Here is a 22,513-nt window from a genome sequence, read left to right on the forward strand (position 1 = left end):
AGTGTTTCTTATTAATTAATAAATCACAAATATTTTAAGAAGAAATCATTAATGCACCATATCATAATAAACAAAGACACAAAGGCAGTGAAAAAATTACCCTACTTAGTAACATTTACCTCATAAATATTTATTTACATGACAAAATTCATGAAATGAAAAAATAAATCTAAAAAATTGATTAGCATTTGCCTAATCTTTCATTGGTCGTTTACCTCGGGGATCTACTTGTGCAGTAGCAGTGGAGCTTGGTGTTGTTGATGATGATGTTGCAGAAGTAGTATTATTATTAGTGCCATAGTTGCTTGAATCACAAGTGTGTGAATTAGAATTAGAATCATCATCAACCCCAGAAGAAAACATTGCAGAGGGTCTGCGAGGCACTCTTCTGAATCTGGAACCAGGCATTCCTGGTCTTGTTGGTTCTTCCATGTTGTCTGGTTTCTTTGACAGCATCACCACCACACGTCCCATGGTTGGACGGAGGTTTGGATCACCTTGAGTGCACAAGAGACCCAGTTTAATGCACATTTCAAGTTGTTCAGTTATGATTGAAGACCCCAATGCAGGGTCCACCATTTCCATGGCCCTTCCTTTCTTGTATAGCCTGTATGCCTGTAAGATCAAAGGATGAACAAAGTAGGTTTTATAACTCTCATCCTGATTAGTATATCACTGTAACTAAAATAACTTTAAGATCACAAGTTTGGACTCACTTTATGTTAAGATTACTTTTAAGTTTTCTGTTTTAAGATGATTTTAAAGTGTTCTGCTTATAATGAATGTGAAGAACACAGAGGTTTGAATATAAAAAAAAATAACAATTGTATTTTGAATTGAGTAATCATTTTCTAAATCAATAATTTTTTTCTAAATAATGTAATATTATTTTAATCAATCCAATTCAAAAATTATATAATTATGTTTTGTATTAAACAAATTTGAATTATATTTACGGTTATACAATCTGAACACGTTGAATCATATAATTCAATGACAAAAAGAGGTTGGTCATTTGATAGTGTCAAATAGTGACTTCTTACACCTCGATAACTTCTATGGACATCTCATAGGTAAGACGAAAAGACCATTGTAGCAATTTTTTTCTATTTACACCTACCGGATTTTACAATTCAAAATATATTATTTTACAAGCCGTAACAACCTTATTATAATATATATTCTGAAAATACATTTTAGATTGTATAATCTAGAATACATATTATAGTAAAAGGGTGTTACGGAATTTACAATCCAGTGTACACAAAAAAGAATGCAAAAAAATATACATGAAGGTGTAGGAAGAATGTATGAAGGTGCAGCCAAATAGGGTTGGTAAAATTAGGCCCAAAAAGCTTTTGGGCCAGTTTTGTCTTTAATTTATGTAAAACAAAATATAAAACAACTAAGGAAAAGAATAAGTTAATTAATTGTAGTAACCCATATGAAAATTAGACTAGTTAGACATGACTTATCTCATATTTTAATTTGATGGATGAAGTCACTTTTGACAGTTCTGATTATAGTACAAAAACTATTGACAAATACATATTATGGTATTTTAAGTGTACAATCTTCATTGTTTCTATTCCCTTTCTTTTCTTCTAATTTATAAATTACAGCCAAATTGTAAATACAATTAATTTTAAGATCTTACAAGTAACGGGAGAGTAATTTTGAGAACCTTACTACAGTAGTATTTGTTAAGAAGTTCATAAATATTAGTTTGAAACTTTTCAAATTGAATACAATTAGTTTGAAACTTTTCATGCAATATTAGAATCTAGGTGTAAGAAAAAGTGTTATTAAATTGTATTCAAAGTTCTTACCCAGTCGAGGAGATTCTGCGCACTCAAGTTCGTATCAAAGGATGAATTTTTCTGGCCACTGACCAATTCCAACACCAAAACTCCATAGCTAAACACGTCTGCCTTCACAGATAAATGGCCATGCATTAAATATTCTGGAGCCAAATACCCGCTGCATATCACATCGTATTACCAAAGTTATTCCTTCAGCATCATTGTTATTGTAGCATTAAATGGACATGCATGAGTTGATTTTTCAAGGTTTTTTCTTCATTGATTGAGGTTTGAATAGTATGATACTAACTTTGGAGTTTTGACTTTTGGGGATGTGTGTGGTTGGTAGAAAGAGTTTATGAAGGATGAAAAGTGATCCAAACTTACTTGGTTCCAGCCACACGTGTGTTGACATGGGTTTGGTCTTCGGGGAAGAGTCGGGCGAGACCAAAATCTGCTATCTTAGGCACCCATTTTTCATCGAGTAAGATGTTACTGGCCTTTATGTCGCGATGGATTATGCAGTTGTGAGAGTCTTCGTGAAGATAAAGCAAACCCCTTCCCACCCCACTGATGATGTCAAATCTACGTTTCCAGTTTAGCTCTTCTTTCTTCCCCGATTCTGCATCAATTTTGAAAATCAAATTCAGTTTCTTATATTTTAAATCTTTAATTTTCAATCAATTTTAAAAGCAAAAATATTATGAAGTAGAGATTGTGCCGTATTAACATGACTTATCTATTTTTATAATTTTTTAAAATTTTATCTATTTTAGTAATTAATAAATGAAATGAAATTGCCCCAGAATGTAAAAATCCCAATATTTTTTGTCGTAAAAAAAATTGAATTCCTGTGGAAGTTTCTTTGATTCTTCTTCGGAGGTGGAGGTGTGCTGCAATCTGGAAACTTTCTATTTAATTACAAGTTGTGTGCCTATTTAATTTATTAGAACGTTACATGTTTGTCAAATAAGTTAATAGTTTAATGCTTGAGAAGGTCAAGATGATTTAGTGCTGTCTCTTTCCAGTGTCCACCACAGGCTCACGCATGACAAGAAATACTTTATACGAGAAGGGATGAAAAAATAAGGGTGTTTTGGGACCCATAGGTTTGGTTGCAATAATGATAAAAAATATGAATCTAGTCAAGGGAAGCCACAAAAAAAAAATCTTAAAACAAATTTTACTTCTGTGTCATTCTTCAGTTTTTCTTTGCCTTCCCAAAACCAGCAGAAAACTGTTTAAAGGTAAATTTTTCTTACCAAAAGTTCTTCTGTAAAAGAAAATAGTGCATGTAAATGAAGAGGATGATTTGGAGAGAAAAACTCACTGAAGAGAAGCTTGTCAAGGCTCTTGCGAGGGACATACTCATAAACAAGAAGCTTCTCGGAGGCATGGGCGCAGTAACCGATCAGATTCACCACATTTCGGTGCTGCACACGACCCAACAACCTGGCCTCGTTGATGAACTGCGTTTTCCCTTGATTCGATCTACGTGATAACCTCTTCACTGCAATCTCTCTCCCGTCACTCAATTTCCCCTTCAAAATTAAACAAACATTAGAATAAGTCTAACATTTTTTGCATACCAAGTAAAACCAAAAACTAGTTGCAATTCTTCCGTGTTGAACTTTCTCCAAAGTTATTCCCATTCCAATCTCTACACCTTTCTGGGGACAGAAAATCAACACGAGTGCTTCTCTAGTAAAATCATTTTCTAGAAGCATTTAGCCTTAGTTTGGAAATCCGTTTTAACCCTTCACATACGTTCACAGCAGAAGTATATGACAAAAGGGTTACTTGTTTTTTATCAAGGGAAAAACAATATATTATATACCATTTGGCAAAGAGGCCATATAACCCTTACATCAGCTGAAATTCAGAAATTTCATGAGGATATTTCTCAGTTCAAAAATTTTCATCTAACAACACAAAACAAAAGCTAATTGTGCAAGTGTATGCATACTTGCTGTACAACGAACCAAATACCATTTTAGTCATCCTACTTCTTGTTGAACTTAATTTCAGTTTAACAGGACATATTTCTCCCATTTCTTTTCAAAGCAACAACTTGTTCTTCTTCATTATGCATCGAAACTCATAATTATGAGTTGGAATTCAGAAAAACGCCTTTTAATTTGTGTGTCTAAACGCTCGTCCATTACTCTGAAACAAGCATACGAAGCTTCTATTTCTTCGTGTGGAAATCGAGGCGAAAAAACATCATATACTTCCATTTTTTTCAAATCAGAACAGAACATGTATTCTAATTCACTTAAATAACACATATTTAAGTTAAAAGACCATGCAGATAAGCCAAATGAAACTCGGATTCTAATCGAAGAACAACCCTAACAGTATTTTTACACCTAATTTTTCTCCTTCAGATAATTCAATCTTAATCAACTCAAACACGAAAAATCAACAAATTGACAATTGAATTACCTTAAAGACGGGTCCAAATCCTCCCTCACCAAGCTTGTTAAGAATGCTAAATTTGTTCGTAGCAGCGACCAATGTTTCGTAGGGGAAAATCTTGTTCTCCTGTTCAGCTAACTTCTGTATATCGTCTTCGCTATGTTCCTCTAATCAAGCACAAAAAGTGTACAATTTCAATCGGAAAACCAGATTCAAAAAGTTATTCAAGAAGACAAAAAAAAGGAATTGGATTTTTCTGTGCTCTTACCTTTACTCGAGGTGAATTTGAAGGGCTTGATGAGATTGTGAAAGAAAGAGTTGGGTTTGGTCATGGCGGTCTACGGCATCCGAAATGAGCCCATGAAAGAAAGAGAGAGGAAAATTTTGGAGCGAAAGAGTGAGAGATGCGAATTTGGGAAGTGAAAAAGATGAACAAGTGTTTGGCAACGGAACGAAGCTTTTTCTCGCATGAATGAATGAATGAACCAGAAAAGTTTCTCTCTGCAGAAAACTGGAAATGATAATTTATAGTGGAGGCGTGTTGCTTTTGTCCGCGTTGACCCACTGTTGACTTTTCACAATTTCTTGTGTTTTGTTTTAAATTGAAAAAAAATCTCTGCGTTCTGCTGCGGACATTAAGCCTTCCATGGAGAAAAGAACTGGGTTAATAGTAAATGGAAGTACCTTCCAAAGAAAAGTATGCTACAACATAATTAATAATTAATAATTAATGTGTTATGTGATCAAAATATTTCAATTTTTAACTTTTGAATGTTACATAAATATTTTGATTATATTATAAATTTTGTTTTGGAGTAATCTTAATTTGAATTTTAGTGTTATACATCATAAACCCTAAATTCTAAATCTTATATCCATTAAATACATTAAACTGGATATTTTTATTGATTTAAGCGTCAGAATATTTTTTACCGGTAGAGTCTTCTCATTGAAACTAAATCATTAAAGTTTGAAGGAAGACCACTCGAAACTCATCCCGATTCCAACTAACCTCGAATCGACAAAAACAATAAATAAATGAAAATAAAAATTCTTTTGTACTACACATGGTTGACAAAATCCAAGATTCGAGAGTCAATACCTATTTAAAAAGGTTAATTGATTTGTTTCGATACCGCCAATATAATTTTATATTGATCAAGAATTTAGGTCAATGACAGTTTATATACTTTTTTCTCTTCCAACCTATCGAGACGCTTATAAAAATAAAAGTGTGACAGAATACCGACCTTCAAAATGAAACAATGCCTCAAATACAATGATTAAAACCCGTTTGATAGCATGTATAGTTGAAGCAAATGTGTACAATTATAATTTAAATTGAGGTTCACATGTTTTGGTGGTACCATTTTTTTTGTCACGTTCTATGTGAAATCAAAGAATAAAGATCATCTACATCAAGAATCCGATACCTAGAAGAGCGAAGGAAGAGACACTTCCAACCCATAAAAAAACATTTAGAAAAAAACAATTCTAAAGAAAATAAAATATTGTGGAAATGAATAAATTGTTTCTTCCATAAATGATAATAAATTTTAAAAGGAGTCTCACTTAATTTCAAATTTTATTTAGTATGTTTAATCTCATTATAGAAGAATAACATGTAGGAATTCAAATTAAATGTGTCTCTTTCTTGTTATTAACGTGAAATAAGTGAAAGAAGTTGTGAAGCCATGACCAAAAGAGTCCAGTCCTAGTTTATCATATGTGAAAGGAAAATGACATGTGACTCTCTTCTTCTCATAGTCTAGTCCTCTTTTGTTTCAAGGTGTTTGGTATTATTCAATTAGAATATTTAATTTCTTGTTATCTTATTAAGAAAATAATTAAATAAAAATTAATTTTAGAAAAAAAAAATAGTTGTTGTATTGAAAAAATTAAATACTATTTTTAAGATTAAAAAAATATTGGTATGTGACCCTGAAGTAGTTCCTATTTATTTATTTTTTATTGTTGACAAAAAAAATTGATAAATAATTTCTAAATTGGTATCTAAAAAAATTTTAAATACCAACTTTAAAATCTAAATAATTGGTAGTTAAAACTTAGGTAACTAATTAGATATCAATTTAGAAATTATTTATCAAAAATAGAAACTAATTTAGATATCGATAATTTTTTTAGTCTCTAAAATAAAATAGTATCTAATTTTGTCACTACTAGAAAATCAAGAAATAGAAACCAATTTTAGAGACAACAAATAATTAGTTGTTATAGTGACTAAATTAGATACCATTTTAGGAACTAAATAAATTTTTGGTTTCTAAATTAGTTTTTATTATTGTTAAATAGTTTCTAAATTTGTATTTAATTAGCAACCAAGATTTTTGATACCAAATTTAGAATTTACTAAATAATTGATAGTTAATTAGATACCAATTTAGAAACTATTTAACAATAATATAAATTAATTTGGAAACTATTCTTTTTTTTAGTTTTTAAAATGGTCTCTGATTTAGTTACTATTACAACTAATTATTTCGATCTCTAAAAATTGATTTCTATTTGATGATTTTTTTTGTTGTGGTTTAACCACACAATTTTTTAAGATTAGATTTCTTAATCTTTGAGGATGATGGTTTAATTTTTATTTTTAAACTTTTGTTAAAAATGTTACATTAATTAAAAATAAAATCAATTCATAATATACATGTGAATTTATAAGATGATTTTAATTTTATAAGATTAAATTTCATTTTAAAATTACTTCTTAAGAGTTTTAATTCTGGGAGAAATTTTCATTTTTATTATTTTTTAATTTTGATGAGACTTTTAAATTTCTCTGTTAAGCTATCATGCTCATAATTCAGTTTATTGAATTGTACTGTATATATCATTTATGTAAAAAAAAAAGTGAGAAAATTATAATATATATTGCCATTGATGCTAGAGGACCTTCACCAGCAAAGTGTTTCTGTTTCTAAAAAAAAAATAGAATACACCTATGTACTATTAATTTAAAATAAAATAGAAAATCTAGATGAAGAGTAACACATTCCACCTCCTATTAATTATAAAATCTAATTATCTCAATTTAAGGAATAATATTTTCTATTTTCATGTAAAAATCATAATTATGAACACAAAAACAATATTTAGAAAATGTTAAAGATTTAAGTCTTACTAAAACTAAAAATAGAAGAAACAATAATGGTAAGAAATTGGAACATTTAAACCCATAATATGAACAATTGTAAGGTATAAAATCTACTTGCATATTTTTTTTTTATCAAGTTACCCATGTTTTGATATATTTTTTTTGTTATCTATGTATACAAATTTGTTTATACTTTATCTTTATTAATATTTTATTAATTTATTTTGGTTATTTTTTTATTTTGTAATCTTTTTAACTTTAAAAATTTATTTTATTTATTGTCATAACCATGTTATTGAGAAGGATGAAGAAATTACTAGGTTTTATTTTTTTTAATTATTATTGTTCAGTTTTGAAATTTTTATTTTATTTTTATTAATTTATTTTAGTTATTTTGTTATTTCAGCTTTTAATAAAGTAATTGTTTTAAAAATTTATTTTATTTATTGTCACTTAATAACTACTTTATTTGAATAAAGTATAGAGATTGATACAGTGTTTTTCTATTTTAAATTGATTTTCTTCTCTATTTTTAAAATTAAAGAGATCTCTAATCTCCTCCTTCCCTAGGTCTTTTAATCTTAATATTAAACACGTGAATATATACAAATAATAAAAATAAAAAATATGATATACTAGACTCTCACAACTGCATTTGTAAGTAAAAAATTGAACACATTACAAAAATTTTCAACTGTTCTGCGTAATTAATCAAATTATATTTTGATAATCTAGAGTATGAAAAAGATACAAAACTAATATGAGATTAGAGCCAAAATAATGATTGAACATCTCGTAGATAGAATATGAACTAATTATAATATATAAAATAAGTACAAATCTACTAAATTTAAAATTAATTTTTTAATAATATTAAATTTTAGCAGTTGTTATTGAATTATTTCATTATCAAAATATTCATAAATATCCAATTATTATATACACAGTTCTCAACCTGGAGAAAATGTTACAAACTTTATATTAATTAGAAATAGCATAAAGTTATATTCAAAAAAACAAAAAAGGAAAGGAAAACACACGAGAAAGAATAAAAATGAACACATAAGTTCAACCACCACAGACATTATGGTACAACTTCAATGATTTTCAAAAACTACACTAAAAAATAAAGATAAAATTAGAATAAATAAAGCAATAAATCCATGGCACTCTTCATTCTAACCACTTTCTCATTAATCTAAACAAAATAGTTTATATACTTATAAATAATAATTTAAAATGAAAAATAGCTCAGTATAAACAAAAATAAATACCCACCACACCAGGGAGATTGAATTGAAAGAAATATTCCATCTTCATCCATTCAAGAACCCAAATAGCAGAGTTCACATAACTGTATTTTGGAATTTGATGAAATTTCAATATTATTACTTTATATTATATATATATTTTGGGAAATATGATATGCATATTATAATTTAATTTAAAATTTTGATATGTTTTTCCATTCAGTATACTTTTACACGAAATTGATTTTTTTCTTAGTCTAAAGTTTGGATCTAGTAGATAATTATAATAAGTAAACTATTCAAATGAGTTTTTAACCATTTTTTACGTAAAGATTTAGGGTTTAGGATTTAAGATTTTATGAAGATGTCATTTGTTCCAAAACTGAACACTGCATCGATGAAGTGGGTGTTTAAAACACAACCATGCATGCACTTGATATATTATGTGGAATAGATAAATTTTTGTACAAGTTCTTTGAGAAGAAGAAAAATGAACTTAGTGAAGCATTCTTCATTTTGTGCATTTCATTTCTGAATTAGTACTAGAATGCACATGAATTTCATCTAAGAAGAGAAACTTCCATTGTCCTTATGGAAATCGGTCTCACTTGTCTAACATGTAAGCATGAATCTAGGTGATGTACAATTCGTTCCTCCATTGAAACAACCACCAAATACCAATCATTAGTGAAAAAAAAAAACTATTTTCGACTTACTATTTAAAATAATTTTACGATTAAACGCTGTCCTTCAAAACATAGTGATAGTTTTGTGATACCAGTGAATATCTCTCATCCTTAATTGATAAGTATATATGTAAATTGTTGTAGATAAAACATGAACAACGTTTCTATAGACAATATATCAAACAAAATGCAACTTCAATGGTATTATCATTTTACATATTTAAGACAAGATAAGGGTGACATCAAATGTACATTACTAGGAAATTATTAAATAAAAAATAATTTTAAAAGCTAAAAATAATTAATTATTATATTAACTAAATTAGATACTATTTTAGAGAATAAAAAATTATTAATTTATAAAGTAGTTTCTATTATTGATAAATAGTTTCTAAATTGATATCTAATTAACTAATTTTACTTATCAATTATTTAGATTATAAATTTAATAGAAAAATATTGTAATTAAAGGGGAATATCTTAGTTTTGTGATCAGAAAAATGATTGGGGTGATTTGAAGGTTTGACATTTCTATTTGAGATTTAAAGGTTTGACATTTCTATATGCACGTGGCAGAGTCGTGATGTGTTTATGGTGTCATGACTTACACCATATTTCTTTAAATATAATTTAAATTTGAAAATTCAATTAATAAAGGATACTCAAAAATAAATATTAATAATTTAATTAACTTTCAAAAAATACATTCTAAACTCTTGCCTTAATACAATCATAGTAGCCTTTTATATTTACTGTATTATTCAGAATCTATTTGGATAAACTTTGTGAGAAAAAAAAAGGTAAAATAACTTTTTTTATAATATATTAATTTATAAGAACTCTTTTATACAATTCCTCTCAATTCTTATTTTAATTTTATCTATGTCAATTTCAATTTATAAAAAAATTATTTATTTATCTTTTCAATTTCTAAATTTATTCTTTGTTTCTTGCTCTTTCCTGTATAAATACAACTTTTCTCTCTTAATTTATTTTAGACACGAGAAATAATTTAGAAAAAGGAACTTTTGTACCAAGTTTTTCAAAATATTTAACTAAACCTAAATTCTAAATGATGAATAAAGCAGTGTTTGGATTAGTTTATTTAAAAAAAAAATGAACTTTGTTCTTTGCATAAGAACTTGTTTTCAAAAAATCAAAATTTTCTCAAAATCAACCTTTCTCAAACATGCTATATAAATATCTCCAAAAGAATAACTTGATGTTTAAGCTAAAAACCTGACATAATAGTATGAAGAAAATTATGCAGAAGAGTAGAGCTATGCATATTGAAAAGAAAGTAATTTTTGAGCTATGCTAGAATTTTGACCTTCAAGCTAACATATCTTATGAACTCATAATGCTTAATTACTTTCAAGTCATTCTGCAGTACCAGAAAAATATATTAACCCAAGATTTAAAAATTAAGCAATCATAATCAAATATTATGAAAATAACAAACAATTGAGAAAACAGTATTTTTTTTTCTCTTTCTCTTTATGATAAGGCCAATAATCTAATATTATATTAAACTTGAGTTAATAAAACCTTACAAAATAATAAATTTGTAAGGAGAAAATTGTTTTAACTTACATTTGTTTCATCTTTAAAACTCATCTCTATCACAAGGTACAAAAGTAACAGCTTCAGCAAGAAAAAGGCTATACAAGTAACAGAAGCTAAAGTAGTATTTCCAAGAATATAGACAAACACTAACTTTTTATATGATTAAAAATGAATACATTATATATTTACTTTAGTATACACAAGTGAGTGAAGTGATTCACCCTTTTTCCTGCTTAGAAACAAACAAAACTCTTAGATGCAATAATGCAAAAGATGATAAAGAGAAAAGGAAGATGCTACCTCTTTGTTCCTTTCTCTCCCCCCAAAAAGGTTTAAAAAACTGACAAAACTAGTGGACCTCATTCTGTCTGTGTAATGAACAACATCTTGGAGATTGCCCCAGAATCTTAGTTGGATTTCTACTGCTTTGCTAGCCTGGCCTTTCCTCATAAAATACAAGTGCCAGGGTGGTTTCACCTTACTATACATACAATAATTATGCATATTTTCATCCTTTTTCCATAAGGTAATGATGGACATAGTCCACAAAAGTTAGCTTTGTTTATCACCATTGTTTTCAACTTGGCCATACCATGATTCTTCTCTTTCCATCAAGTAACTTTCAATTATGAGGTTAAGTTGATGTGATGCATTGATATCTATGTAGGGACAAAAGTTGTGCTTTGTGTATGCATGCTTGATTTCCAGTTTCTACATCATTTCCAACATAACATAGATGTAATAGCTACAATTAGCAAGGCCTCAAAACATCAGAAAATGCTCTCTTAAATGATAAACCATAGAAGTCTATTATTCTAATGTAGGATGCTCAGTGTCTTACCAATTAATTATCTGTTTGGAATAACCAAGTAGAGTTCTTACACAGCACTATCTCCCATGTTCATGATTCTGAGTTCAACATTCCTAAGATCACGAAGATGTTGCAAAATTTCTTGGATGAGAAATAACCCCTTGTCCCCTTTCCCCAAGGATATGATACAGTGCTTTAAAAATTCTTTATCTGCTTCCAGAGCTTGGAGTCTCTTATAAACATCATCCACCTTTACTTCTACTTCTACATCAAGATTTTTCTTCTCTATTTGGACCTTTTCACTTGAACTTTTTTGCAAGGAAGTAAAATCTAAACCATTGCTCATGACCCCGTTTTCTGCTTCTTTGCCAGTTTCATCAAAGAATGGGAGAACCCTCTTGGCTTTTGTACACATTGTTTGATGCTTACCATTTGCTAATCCATTTATCTGACCTGTGTATCCATTATGGTCTTGGTACCCATTTGCATTCTCTTCACAAAGATCTTCTACTGATCTAATACCATCAAAGTACTCCTCTTCACAATTCAATATAACAAGCTTTTCTTCCAGCATCTTCAGTTGTTCTAGAATCAATAATCTCTCTTCCTCCAAGTTTTCCACTGATTCCTCCAAATATATAACATCATCTTCCGAAGTGTTCTTCTTTCTGAATTCTTCTTGATGGCTATAAATACCATTTTCTTGGCTTGTGCCTCGACTCCAATCAATAGGTAGTTCATAACTATCTGTAGCATTTCTACAAGAAGGAGATGTTCTGCTTCTTATATTACTTTCTCTTCTTGACATTATCATGGTTTCTCTAACCTCATATTCATGAACCTTTTTTTGATAAATTTCAAGCTGCTTTTCTAACTCAAGTTTCTCTTTCTCCCTCTTTATCACAAGTTCATTCAAAAGCTGCAAGGCTTCCTGGTCATACTCAGATTGTTCTTCCATCATCCTCTCATATTGCAAAGCTTCCATCCGCATTGCTGCTTTCTCTTCCTGAAGCCTATTTATCATTGCCATTGTTTGATTTGCCGCAATTGCAGATGCACTCCTCTCTTCTTCTAGTTCACCATATAGACTATTTAAGACCTTCCTTTCAGCTTTCAGGGCTGATTTCAACTTCTCAATTGTCAACTCACCACATTCTATATCACATATGGCACTTACTTCCAATGACTCTTCTGTTTCTGATTCTTTTCTTCCAAGAAGTAGAAACATCTCGTGTGGCTGATGTAGATTCTCTGCAGAAGTGGGTGTATCAGCAACTGTTTCTTCTTTCATATTATTAAGTTCCAAAGATGATGCAAATGGTTATTTACAGTTGGCATATTCATACCAAGTGACATTGTTTTAAATTCTACAAGTTCTTCATTACTCTTGACAAAACCTCATTATCTAAAATAAAAATGAAGGAAAATGGTACAGCTTATTGATATCACAATTGTTTGTTATGGACTTGTGGAAGAAAGAAGAAAAGCAGAGAAGGCTTACCACTATCATCTTGGACAGTAAAAGTAGTAGTCCTACAAGATGAGATTTCTTGCACTTCTTTATTTGAATCAAGAAGAAAATCTTGATTTTGAGTTGAGACTTCTTGTAATTCATCATCTTGCGTTTGTGTTGCATCTTCAGACTCTGAAAAAACAGCAAATTATTAGAACATTTATGCTCAACCAAGAAAATAGAACAACAGTAAGACTGAGTGATAGACTTATATAGATGAATAAAAGATTGAAACCTTGAGGTAAAACTGAACATAATTCATCATCTCTTCTTTTCATGTTTGCATCAACACTGGAGTCTTCACTTGTTTGAGGTAATTTCACCTCTTGAGAGTTTTGTTCCAAATTTTCTTCTTCTACTATTGATTCTAATATTTTAGCTCTAATCCTCAATGGGATTGACTCAACCCCATTGGCCTTGCATGCCTTTGTTGTACACTCTAGACCTGAAGAAACTGACACAGTATGCAATGGAGTGTGCCAGTTCTCAATAACAGGTTCTGATTCTGCACTACAATTTAAATCAAAATCCAAAATAACATCTTCATCCCCACTAAGCCCATCATCCCCCACCTTATATCTAAGTTGATTTTGGCTTTCTGTGGCAAAGGAATCACCATATTCAACAGGAATCAAAAGGGAATCATTACCATGAATGAAAAATTCCAAATGTTTGGGTGGAATCAGTTCGGTAATCTCATTAGAGCAAGAAACTTGATGAGTGGTCTCCTCACAAGGTTGATCATCCATTGGGGCATTCAAAGATTCCTCCTTTCCTCCTCTACCTGAGTCCTCACCAGCATAAAAAGCAATGTCGCTTCCCCTTTTCTCTACAGAGTTTTGTTCCTCTTCAACTCTACCATGATCCAAGTGATGATGGCCCTCATCAACCTCTGCCTCAACCTCACTTTCAGTAATCAAATTCCTTTTCTGGGTACAATCCAAAACCCTCGAAGAAGACTTATCTTTGATAAGGTTAAACTTGCTCACAGAGTTGTCACCACAACAAGAACACCTCGAAGGCTCCATCCCATTCTCAAGTACCTTGTTATTATCATCAGCATCAAGAATCACACCCTTTTGCTGCATCCATGGAAAGTGGCCAAAACTCTTAGACAAGTTCACAAAATTTGGGTGACACGAAGATGAGCAATCCTCACACATACTTTCTGATTCAGCTAGTTTTCTGTGATTGAAGCAGAAACCCAGTTTGGAAATCTCCAAAGCATGAGCTTCACACACAAGATCCCTGCAAGAACACTTGTTATTTTCAGGCTCTATGATGTGATCAATCCTTGTGCACCATATGCAGGGTCTTGTAAGACCAAAGTAATCCACAAACTTCATGATTAGATAAGAAAAGAGAGAATTTAGAAGGAGGAGGATGATCAGAATCCATTCAAGGACGGCATAGACAAGAACCACGGTGATTTTGTTGGTATTTTTATGCAACATGGTTGCAAACTTGTTGGTAGCCATGTAAATCTTCTTGACATGTACAAACAAGAAAAAAATATCAATTTGCAACCTACAAAAGGAGAAAGAGATGTCTTTTAGAAAAAAATGTTGAGAGAAAAAGAATTTTAAGACTAGATGACAAAATTGAATTGTGGGGTGGTGTACAATGTTTGTGAAAGAGAATATAACATGGGCAGAGACCAATAATGGTTTTACTTAGAGAGTGAGAAAGTAACATGAACAAAATGAGTGAAAGTTTTTTTTTTTTTGAGATTATGCTGAAATTTTTGTTTGGGATGCTCTGAGATTAGGAAATTCCAAAAGTTGATTCAGGAGCAGTGATGGTTTTCATAAGAGTTTTCAACAAATTGTATCTTATCTTCTTCTTTTTTCTGCCATTCATAATACTTTTATTTCTATTGACTTTTAATTTCATATTCTTGTCCATATTTGACAAATATATAAATTAATTTCTCATTCCATGAATATATATTTAACTTCAACTTCATAAATAAGGTTTGCATTTATTTATATATTATAAAGTACTTATGTATAAGGGTTGAATCACTCCTTAAGTGATTCTTGTTATTCAATTTTTATTATTGATAAAAAAAATTATAAAGTATCTTAATCTTTAATCGATATAGGATCTTCAACAAATAAATAGAAGAAGATTAAATAAATACTCAGTTTAGTGAATTTTTTTATCAAATAAAATTTATTTAATTTTAAAATGATCTTATTTGATGGAATGTAGAAATAATGTAGAGCTTTGTAGAGAGTACAGACAATATGTCGCCCGTGGAAGGTACAAAAGATGTATTATGTGTGACTTTGTCTTAAACACATTTTGTGGTTTTTGAGAAACTTTTTTGTTTCGAATATGTTGTTAAGTCTATTGTGACTTGGGACACTACATAAAATTTTGAAGGGACCTACTACTATATATATTAGATAAAATAATTTAAATAAAATTATTAATATTTAAATATTTTATCTAAGTTTCAAATAATATCTTAATGTAAAGTAGCACTAAAATGTATAGAAAAAATTTATCTATTTTTAAAGTGTTAGATCTCCTTTATTTTAGAGATTTGAAGTTATCAGTGATCGAATTAGAATTTCAAAATATGAATAATATTTCTTTTAATATAAGTAATTATATTGTCAATAAAAAAATTAATTTTTATTTTAATTATTTATCTCAAAATTGAATTATTATTTTAATTATATACATATTGATCTACGCTGTCAATTTTTTTTATATATAATCAAAATATATAATTAGGTTAATTACTTTATCTATTTGTATAAATTAATAATATAAATGTGTGAATAATTACATATTTATTCAGTTTTTAATATTTAAAATAAAAAATAGTGTTAGTGAAACATGTACGTAATAGAATAATAACGAAGAAAGTTAAGATTCAACCAATTATCTTGCTCTCACCCATTTACATTTTGTCCTAAAAACTATTTATTTCCTTGGACCCAATTTTTTTTCTGTAAAAGAAATAAATGTTTTTGTATTACATAGTATAAATCCATGTAAACTGAAGTTGGGTACCTCATATTTTGCAACTTTTGTTTGTTGGTTCTCGTTTTATCTATTTATCTTTAGAGAATTCTAGAGAGATCAAAGTGGTGAAACATTTCAATTGATCATCTTTTTTTTTTTTTTTACTTTTCACTTATATATTTTCAATGTATATATTATTACTCGTAAAAGGATCTCTTAAAACATTTTTTTTATGAGTAAAATCCACACCTTGATGTGGGACAAGTTTATATGAATCTTCATTTAATCATTTATGACTATAATATATTCATTGAAAACATATAAACATAAATTAACATAATATTATAAATTTATAATATTATAGATAAATGTACCCAACAAAATATAATTATAAAATAATTTAACTATATAATATAGTTGAAGAGATGTGCTACTATTAGTCCAACGATCAATTAATATTGAGTTTTCTACTTAAAAAATTTGAATGTTCGTATTTCTTTCATGTTGGTATATGACATTTCTCACATTTTCAATAATTGAATCACATTTCTTATACTAAGTGAAGAATAATCATATGTGTATCTGTTTTCTCTCGAAAACATCATAAATAAAGACTGTAAAAGTAAATATGTAATTAACCTTCATCCACTTATTACTAGTCAACAAAGTTTCTTTCTAAAAAATTCACTATCCATGTTATAATCAGCATTGGATGGGATTGGAACACAAGTTTTTTCTGTGACTAAAGAAACTTTAACAACTACACCAGACAAATTCTTTAGTATTATTAAGATTTTTATTATATTTATTATTATTAATAATATGAATAATATTAATAGTATTAATAATATTATTATTATTAATATAATTTATATTATTATTATTATTAATATAATTTATATTATTATTATTAATATAATTTATATTATTATTATTAATATAATTTAATTTATATTATTATTAATAATATAATTATATTAATAATAATAAGTATAAATTATATTAATTATAATAAGTATAAATTATATTAATAATAATAAGTATAAATTATATAAATTATAATAAGTATAAATTATATTAATAATAATAAGTATAAATTATATTAATAATAATAAGTATAAATTATATTAATTATAATAAGTATAAATTATATTAATAATAATAAGGATAAATTATATTATTAATAATAAGTATAAATTATATTAATAATAATAAGTATAAATTATATTAATTATAATAAGTATAAATTATATTAATAATAATAAATATAAATTATATTAATAATAATAAGTATAATAAAAATCAAAATATGACCAATGAACTTGACCAGTGATTGCTGCATCTCTAGTAACTGAAAAAACTTAGGTTTGAGTCCAGTAAAGTCATTCTAGTGGAGGAAACGATGGTTAAGTTCTCAAACTTTATTTTGTTCTTGGGTGGAGATGGTAAGGTGTGTGTAAAGTGACTTTCGTGATAGAGGACACCTTTTAATTGTAAAAGGAAAGGTGTAATTTACTATTATTTGTTCTAGGAAAATGTTATTAATCAATGAGATATTTTTATTTGCTTAAAAAAAATTATTTAATCTATTTAAAAAAACACACACTAATTTAGATTTATTTTAACAAAGACATGCATCCGATTTTTTTAAATTTCAAAATTATCCTTCAATCTATTAAAAAACTACATTAAAAAAATAAATCTAAAATAGATTATTATTTTATGAAAATGAAATTCTGAAATAGGATGTTAAAAAAATATAAAAATAAATTATATATTATGAATTATAAATCATTTTAATAATCATAAAAATAAAAAATATTTTTACGTATATGAGTTAGAATATTTTATGAATTTATAGTTAATTTTAATAAATATAAATACACGTAAAATAATGATAAAAAAAATATTTTAAAAAAATACAAAAGCACATGATAAATTAGATGAATTATGATCAATTAGAATAGTAATTTATAGTTTATTTTGAGAAACATAAACTTGACAGTGTTTGGTCATTTGAGAAAGTGAATGATGAGAAGAACCAAACACACACAACGCTTTCTCTCCGCTCAGTTTCAGCTCCTTCACTTTCTTCCTCATTCTCACACCTTCTTCATCCACCATCACCCTTCTCACCATCTCCGCCACCTCTTCCCTTCCCACAACTCCTCCGCCCTTCTCCGCCACCCGTACCGCCACCCCAAGCTGCTCCGACACCATGAAAGCATTCATCCTCTGCTCAGCGTAAAGCGGCCACGCCACCATGGGAACGCCGCTCTCCACGCTCTCCAAAACGGAATTCCAACCGCAGTGCGTCACGAAACCCCCCGTCGCAGGATGTTCCAGGATCTCGGCCTGCGGGGCCCACAGCGAGACCACAACCCCCACCCCCTCCGTCCTTTCCACAAACCCCTCCGGCAAGTAACCCACTGCAGAGTCAACGCCACTCGCCACGTCGAAAAACGCGCCACTCGCGTCGCCTTCGCACGGTGGCCGCACCACCCAAACAAACCTCTGCCGGCTCAGCTCTAACCCCAACGCCACCTCCCTCATCTGGTTCTCCGACATCGTCCCACCACTCCCGAAGGACACGTAGATGACCGACTCATCCGGTTGCCCGTCCAGCCACTGCAAAACCGCACCCTTCTTTCCACCCTCCGCTTTCTTCACCAAGGGTCCAACCGCATGCACTTCTCCCTTCGTAAACCCTCCCAAAACCCCATTCTCTCTCAGCGCTTTCGTCGCAGCGGGCTCAAGATCTTCCCACGTGTTCACCAAAATCCCATCAGCGGCTACGCTCTCCTTTGCCGCTTCAAGGCAAGCCTCGTACATCGCCCCTCCCGGGGATAAAAACGCTTCCAGCGTGTCCTCGAACCGGACCGGTTTGCAGCCGGGAATCGGAAGCGGTTCGCGGCTTTCGGCGTGTGTTTCCATAATTTTCTTGTCGGCGACGGAAAAATAAAGTGTAACCGCAGCAAACCAGGCGCTGGTGGCGAAGTAAACGTAGGTTAGCATGGAAAGGTCACGTGCCATGGGCAAAGCTTGAAGACCGAACATGTCGACGATAAGAGCTGAAGGAGGAGGAAGGGTGTTGATGGATGTGATGGAGGAGCGTAGAAATGGAAGGGAGTGGAGCATGGTTAACTCGATTCGTAGTTCTATGGGAGCATTGGGTGGTAGTTTGTGGGAGACATCGATGGGAGGAACATGGACGATGTTGAGGGAGCTAAGGTTGGATGTTTGTTGGAGAATCTGAGAGGTTGAGGTTGTGGTTGTGACGAGGAAGATGGTGACGTGGAAGGAGTGGTGTGTGAGGAGGCGTTTGCCTAGCTCCACCATGGGAATTATGTGCCCCATGCCGGGACTTGCCAGAAGAACTGCATGTGCTTTTGATGTTACCATTTCTCTCTTACTATCGATCAATCAAGATCACCTCTTTTCAGTTTCACCTTTAACTTCTAATAGTATTAAATATTGTTTTTGGAAATATGTATGCAGAATGTTAGTTTAGAATGTTAGGTGAGGTACCAAAACTTTTAAGGAAATTTTGTAACATTGACATGGATAAGAAAGGAAAAAAATAAGAAAGGGAAAAAGAAAGCGTTAGTATGGATAAGAAAGGGAAAAAGAAAGCGTTAGTATTTGTATCAGTGTTAGTGTTGATGGTGGTTGGGGAGGAAGGTATGTTGATGGTGGTTGGAGAGGAGCACGAGAAAAGAGAAAGTTGGTTAAATTTTGGGTATGTTTGCTTTTGGGGGAGACGGGAGGGAGGTTGACAGGGGGAAGGTGAATGCGTGAGAATGAGGAGAAAGTTGAGGGTATTTAGAATCTTCTCTTAAACAGGAATGAGAGTAGAATGAGATGAAAATGTCATAGTGTCCTTCATACAATAATATTAATAATGGAAATTATTATTAATAATAGTTTTGTGTATATATATAACATAACATAATTTAAAAAATCATAAATAATATTAAAATTATCTAAATAAATTAACTTAAGTAACAAAATTAATTTAAATTAATAAAGTGAAAAATAATAAAATTATACTTACATTTAAAATTATATTTAATTAATTCTTTGAATTTTATATTTTTTTCTTTTATTTATAAATGAAATTTTAAATTATTTTAATTAATTAAAATATACACAAAATTACTAATTATTTATTCTTTTTTTATATAAGAGTAAATTTGTAATCTTACAATTTACACTATTCAAAATAATTTAAAATACATTTACAACCATCAAATCATCTACGTATCTCAATCAACTTTCTTCAGACATCCATTTTAAGATATTCTAATCTAAACATACTCACTTTTTTCACACTTTCTTCTCACACTCTCACTCTCCCACACTCTCAACTTTCTACTCCTATGTGAAAGTCTTTGCTAGCTCCACCATGGAAATTATGTGCCCCATGCCGGGACTTGCCAGAAGAACTGCATTTGGTTTTGATGTTACCATTTCTCTCTTTCTCTCTTACTATCGATCAATAAGATCACCTCTTTTCAGTTTCAGCTTTAACTTCCACCTCTATGTCCTTTATATGCATGAAATTCAACCATAGTAATTACATAGGTCCTCAAATTTTTACAACATCAATTTTAGATTTCGTGATTTGTTGGAACTTTTAGAAAAAAATTCTAATTTTTTGCTTTTTTGCTTGTACTTTTTTCTTCTGCGATTGCAATGCAATTTTTTTCTTTTGCAGTATAAGGCTTATGTTTATCCATATTAATAAAAATAATAATTTTAATAATAATAATTAAAATAATAGTAGTAATTATAATAATAGTAATAATACTAATAATTTTAATTTTAATAATATTATTATTAATAATAATATTAATATTAATAATTACTAGTATTTACAATAATATTCTTCCAACGTGTTATATTCTTAATATCTCAATTTAACTTAGTCAAATATGTTCATGAATAAAATAAACATTACTTTATTATGGAGAAATTGGTAGTGTGTCACCACTTATTATGTCACTAACAACATTGATACTGAGATTACATAACTTGATCTTGGTGTTTTTCACTAAGGTCACTTTACACACACCTTATGAATCATCCCACCCAATAACAATAGTAAGTTCAAAATTTTAAAAATTACATTACTCTCCAGAAAAATGGTAGTAAGTCACCATTTATTTCTACACGAGTCATCACTGATTGTGACTAAATAACTTGATATTGGTGTCCTACATTATTTATACATACCTCGTGCACTGCACCACCCTACATAAGAACAACACAAACATTGAATTTTTTAAAATTAATTAATTGTGCAGAAACTTGGTATAGCAAGGGTTACCACTTACTCTAACTAACTACATTGACACTTAGATTAGATAATTGTACATTGGTGTCCACCATTGAGATCACTTTAGACACACCATATGCTAAAAAGGTTTAGAAGTTTGAAAAAATGACTCCAAAAGATAATTATTAGTCATAAATAATCTTCTTACAAAGAGGATAACATGGATAGTGAAAATTTGTGAAAGAAACTTTGTTAACTGGTAATTGGGGGATGAAAGTTGATTACATTTTTGCTTTTAAGACCTTTATTTATGATGTTCTCAGGAAAAAATAGATACACATATGATTACTCTTCACTTAGTATAAGAAATGTGGGATTCAATGATTGAAAATATTAGAAAAGTCATAGACCAACATGAAAGAAATATGAACATTCATAATTTGTTTAGGTACTAAACTCAATATTAATTGATCGTTGGACTAATAGTAGCACATCTATTTAAATCCAGCGTAATATATTATATAGTTAAATTATTTTATAATTATTTTTTTTTGTACATATTATATATTATATATAATATTATAAATTTATAATATTATGTTAATTTATATTTATATGTGTTCAATGTATATATTATAGTCATGAATTATATGTGTTAAATGAAGATTCATAGAGACTTGTCCCACATCAAGATTTGGATCTTACTCATAGAAGAAAGAAATGTTTTAAGAGGTATTTTCATGATGTGGATGTAAGGAAACAAGTAAATATTGAGTTTGCAAACTTTTTAAATGGAAGAAAAGATTTTGTCGATGTTGATGCTTCAAGGGATAGAAGTAAAATGGATGCAAAATCACGGTGGATTGTTCATGGAACTCGTGCACCAAGACTTCAAAAGAAAAAGACTTCAGAAGAAAAAAACTTGAGAATGAGAAGAAGACTTCAAGAAGATGAAGAAGAAGAAAAAAAAAAAGATATTTCTATTATAATATATGAGTAGGTGTAGTCAGAAAATTTGTGTTTTCTAATATATATTCATATTTATTAAAATGAATTATAAATTTATATTGATAATTTTTATTCAAGTTTTTA

At 29.7% G+C, this 22,513-nt stretch overlaps 3 protein-coding genes across 4 annotated transcripts; all 3 read right to left on the reverse strand.

Moving 5' to 3' along the window:
- Positions 1-88: 88 nt before the first annotated feature.
- On the reverse strand, positions 89-4,909 carry LOC137806190 (cysteine-rich receptor-like protein kinase 43). The gene is made up of 6 exons (XM_068606177.2): positions 4,489-4,909; positions 4,248-4,387; positions 3,133-3,343; positions 2,190-2,424; positions 1,830-1,980; positions 89-615 (listed from the first exon to the last, which is right to left on the reverse strand). The coding sequence occupies exons 1-6, from the start codon at positions 4,550-4,552 to the stop codon at positions 193-195; spliced, it is 1,224 nt and encodes a 407-aa protein (XP_068462278.1). The 5' UTR covers positions 4,553-4,909; the 3' UTR covers positions 89-192.
- A 6,067-nt stretch (positions 4,910-10,976) lies between these two features.
- LOC137806191 (myosin-binding protein 2) lies at positions 10,977-14,801 on the reverse strand. 2 transcript variants are annotated; one of them, XM_068606179.2, is made up of 4 exons: positions 13,400-14,801; positions 13,153-13,296; positions 11,682-12,902; positions 10,977-11,551 (listed from the first exon to the last, which is right to left on the reverse strand). In XM_068606179.2, the coding sequence occupies exons 1-3, from the start codon at positions 14,640-14,642 to the stop codon at positions 11,719-11,721; spliced, it is 2,571 nt and encodes an 856-aa protein (XP_068462280.2). In that variant the 5' UTR covers positions 14,643-14,801; the 3' UTR covers positions 10,977-11,551; positions 11,682-11,718. The 2 variants fall into 2 exon arrangements, with proteins under 2 accessions (XP_068462280.2, XP_068462279.2); XM_068606178.2 differs by having other exon boundaries at positions 10,977-11,585; positions 13,400-14,788.
- Positions 14,802-18,081: 3,280 nt separating this feature from the next.
- Positions 18,082-19,591, reverse strand: LOC137806192 (UDP-glycosyltransferase 72E1). The gene has a single exon (XM_068606180.2). It carries the CDS (start codon positions 19,543-19,545, stop codon positions 18,115-18,117), a length of 1,431 nt encoding a protein of 476 aa, XP_068462281.1. The 5' UTR covers positions 19,546-19,591; the 3' UTR covers positions 18,082-18,114.
- Positions 19,592-22,513: the final 2,922 nt, after the last annotated feature.

Source organism: Phaseolus vulgaris, chromosome 3, assembly GCF_051622355.1.
Source record: "Phaseolus vulgaris cultivar YP4 chromosome 3, ASM5162235v1, whole genome shotgun sequence".
Classification (NCBI taxonomy): domain Eukaryota; kingdom Viridiplantae; phylum Streptophyta; class Magnoliopsida; order Fabales; family Fabaceae; genus Phaseolus; species Phaseolus vulgaris.

What these genes read in the sequence shown, in the direction of transcription:
- LOC137806192 (XM_068606180.2), bottom strand. Translation starts at nt 19,545, where the DNA reads ATGGTAACATCAAAAGCACATGCAGTTCTTCTGGCAAGTCCCGGCATG.
- LOC137806191 (XM_068606179.2), bottom strand. Translation starts at nt 14,642, where the DNA reads ATGGCTACCAACAAGTTTGCAACCATGTTGCATAAAAATACCAACAAA. An exon ending in ATGTTCAGTTTTACCTCAAG is followed by an intron (nt 13,297 to 13,399) that starts GTTTCAATCTTT and finishes CTGTTTTTTCAG; the next exon opens with AGTCTGAAGATGCAACACAA. An exon ending in TACTGTCCAAGATGATAGTG is followed by an intron (nt 12,903 to 13,152) that starts GTAAGCCTTCTC and finishes CCACTTCTGCAG; the next exon opens with AGAATCTACATCAGCCACAC.
- LOC137806190 (XM_068606177.2), bottom strand. Translation starts at nt 4,552, where the DNA reads ATGACCAAACCCAACTCTTTCTTTCACAATCTCATCAAGCCCTTCAAA. An exon ending in GATTTGGACCCGTCTTTAAG is followed by an intron (nt 3,344 to 4,247) that starts GTAATTCAATTG and finishes TTAATTTTGAAG; the next exon opens with GGGAAATTGAGTGACGGGAG. An exon ending in ACACGTGTGGCTGGAACCAA is followed by an intron (nt 1,981 to 2,189) that starts GTAAGTTTGGAT and finishes TGTGATATGCAG; the next exon opens with CGGGTATTTGGCTCCAGAAT.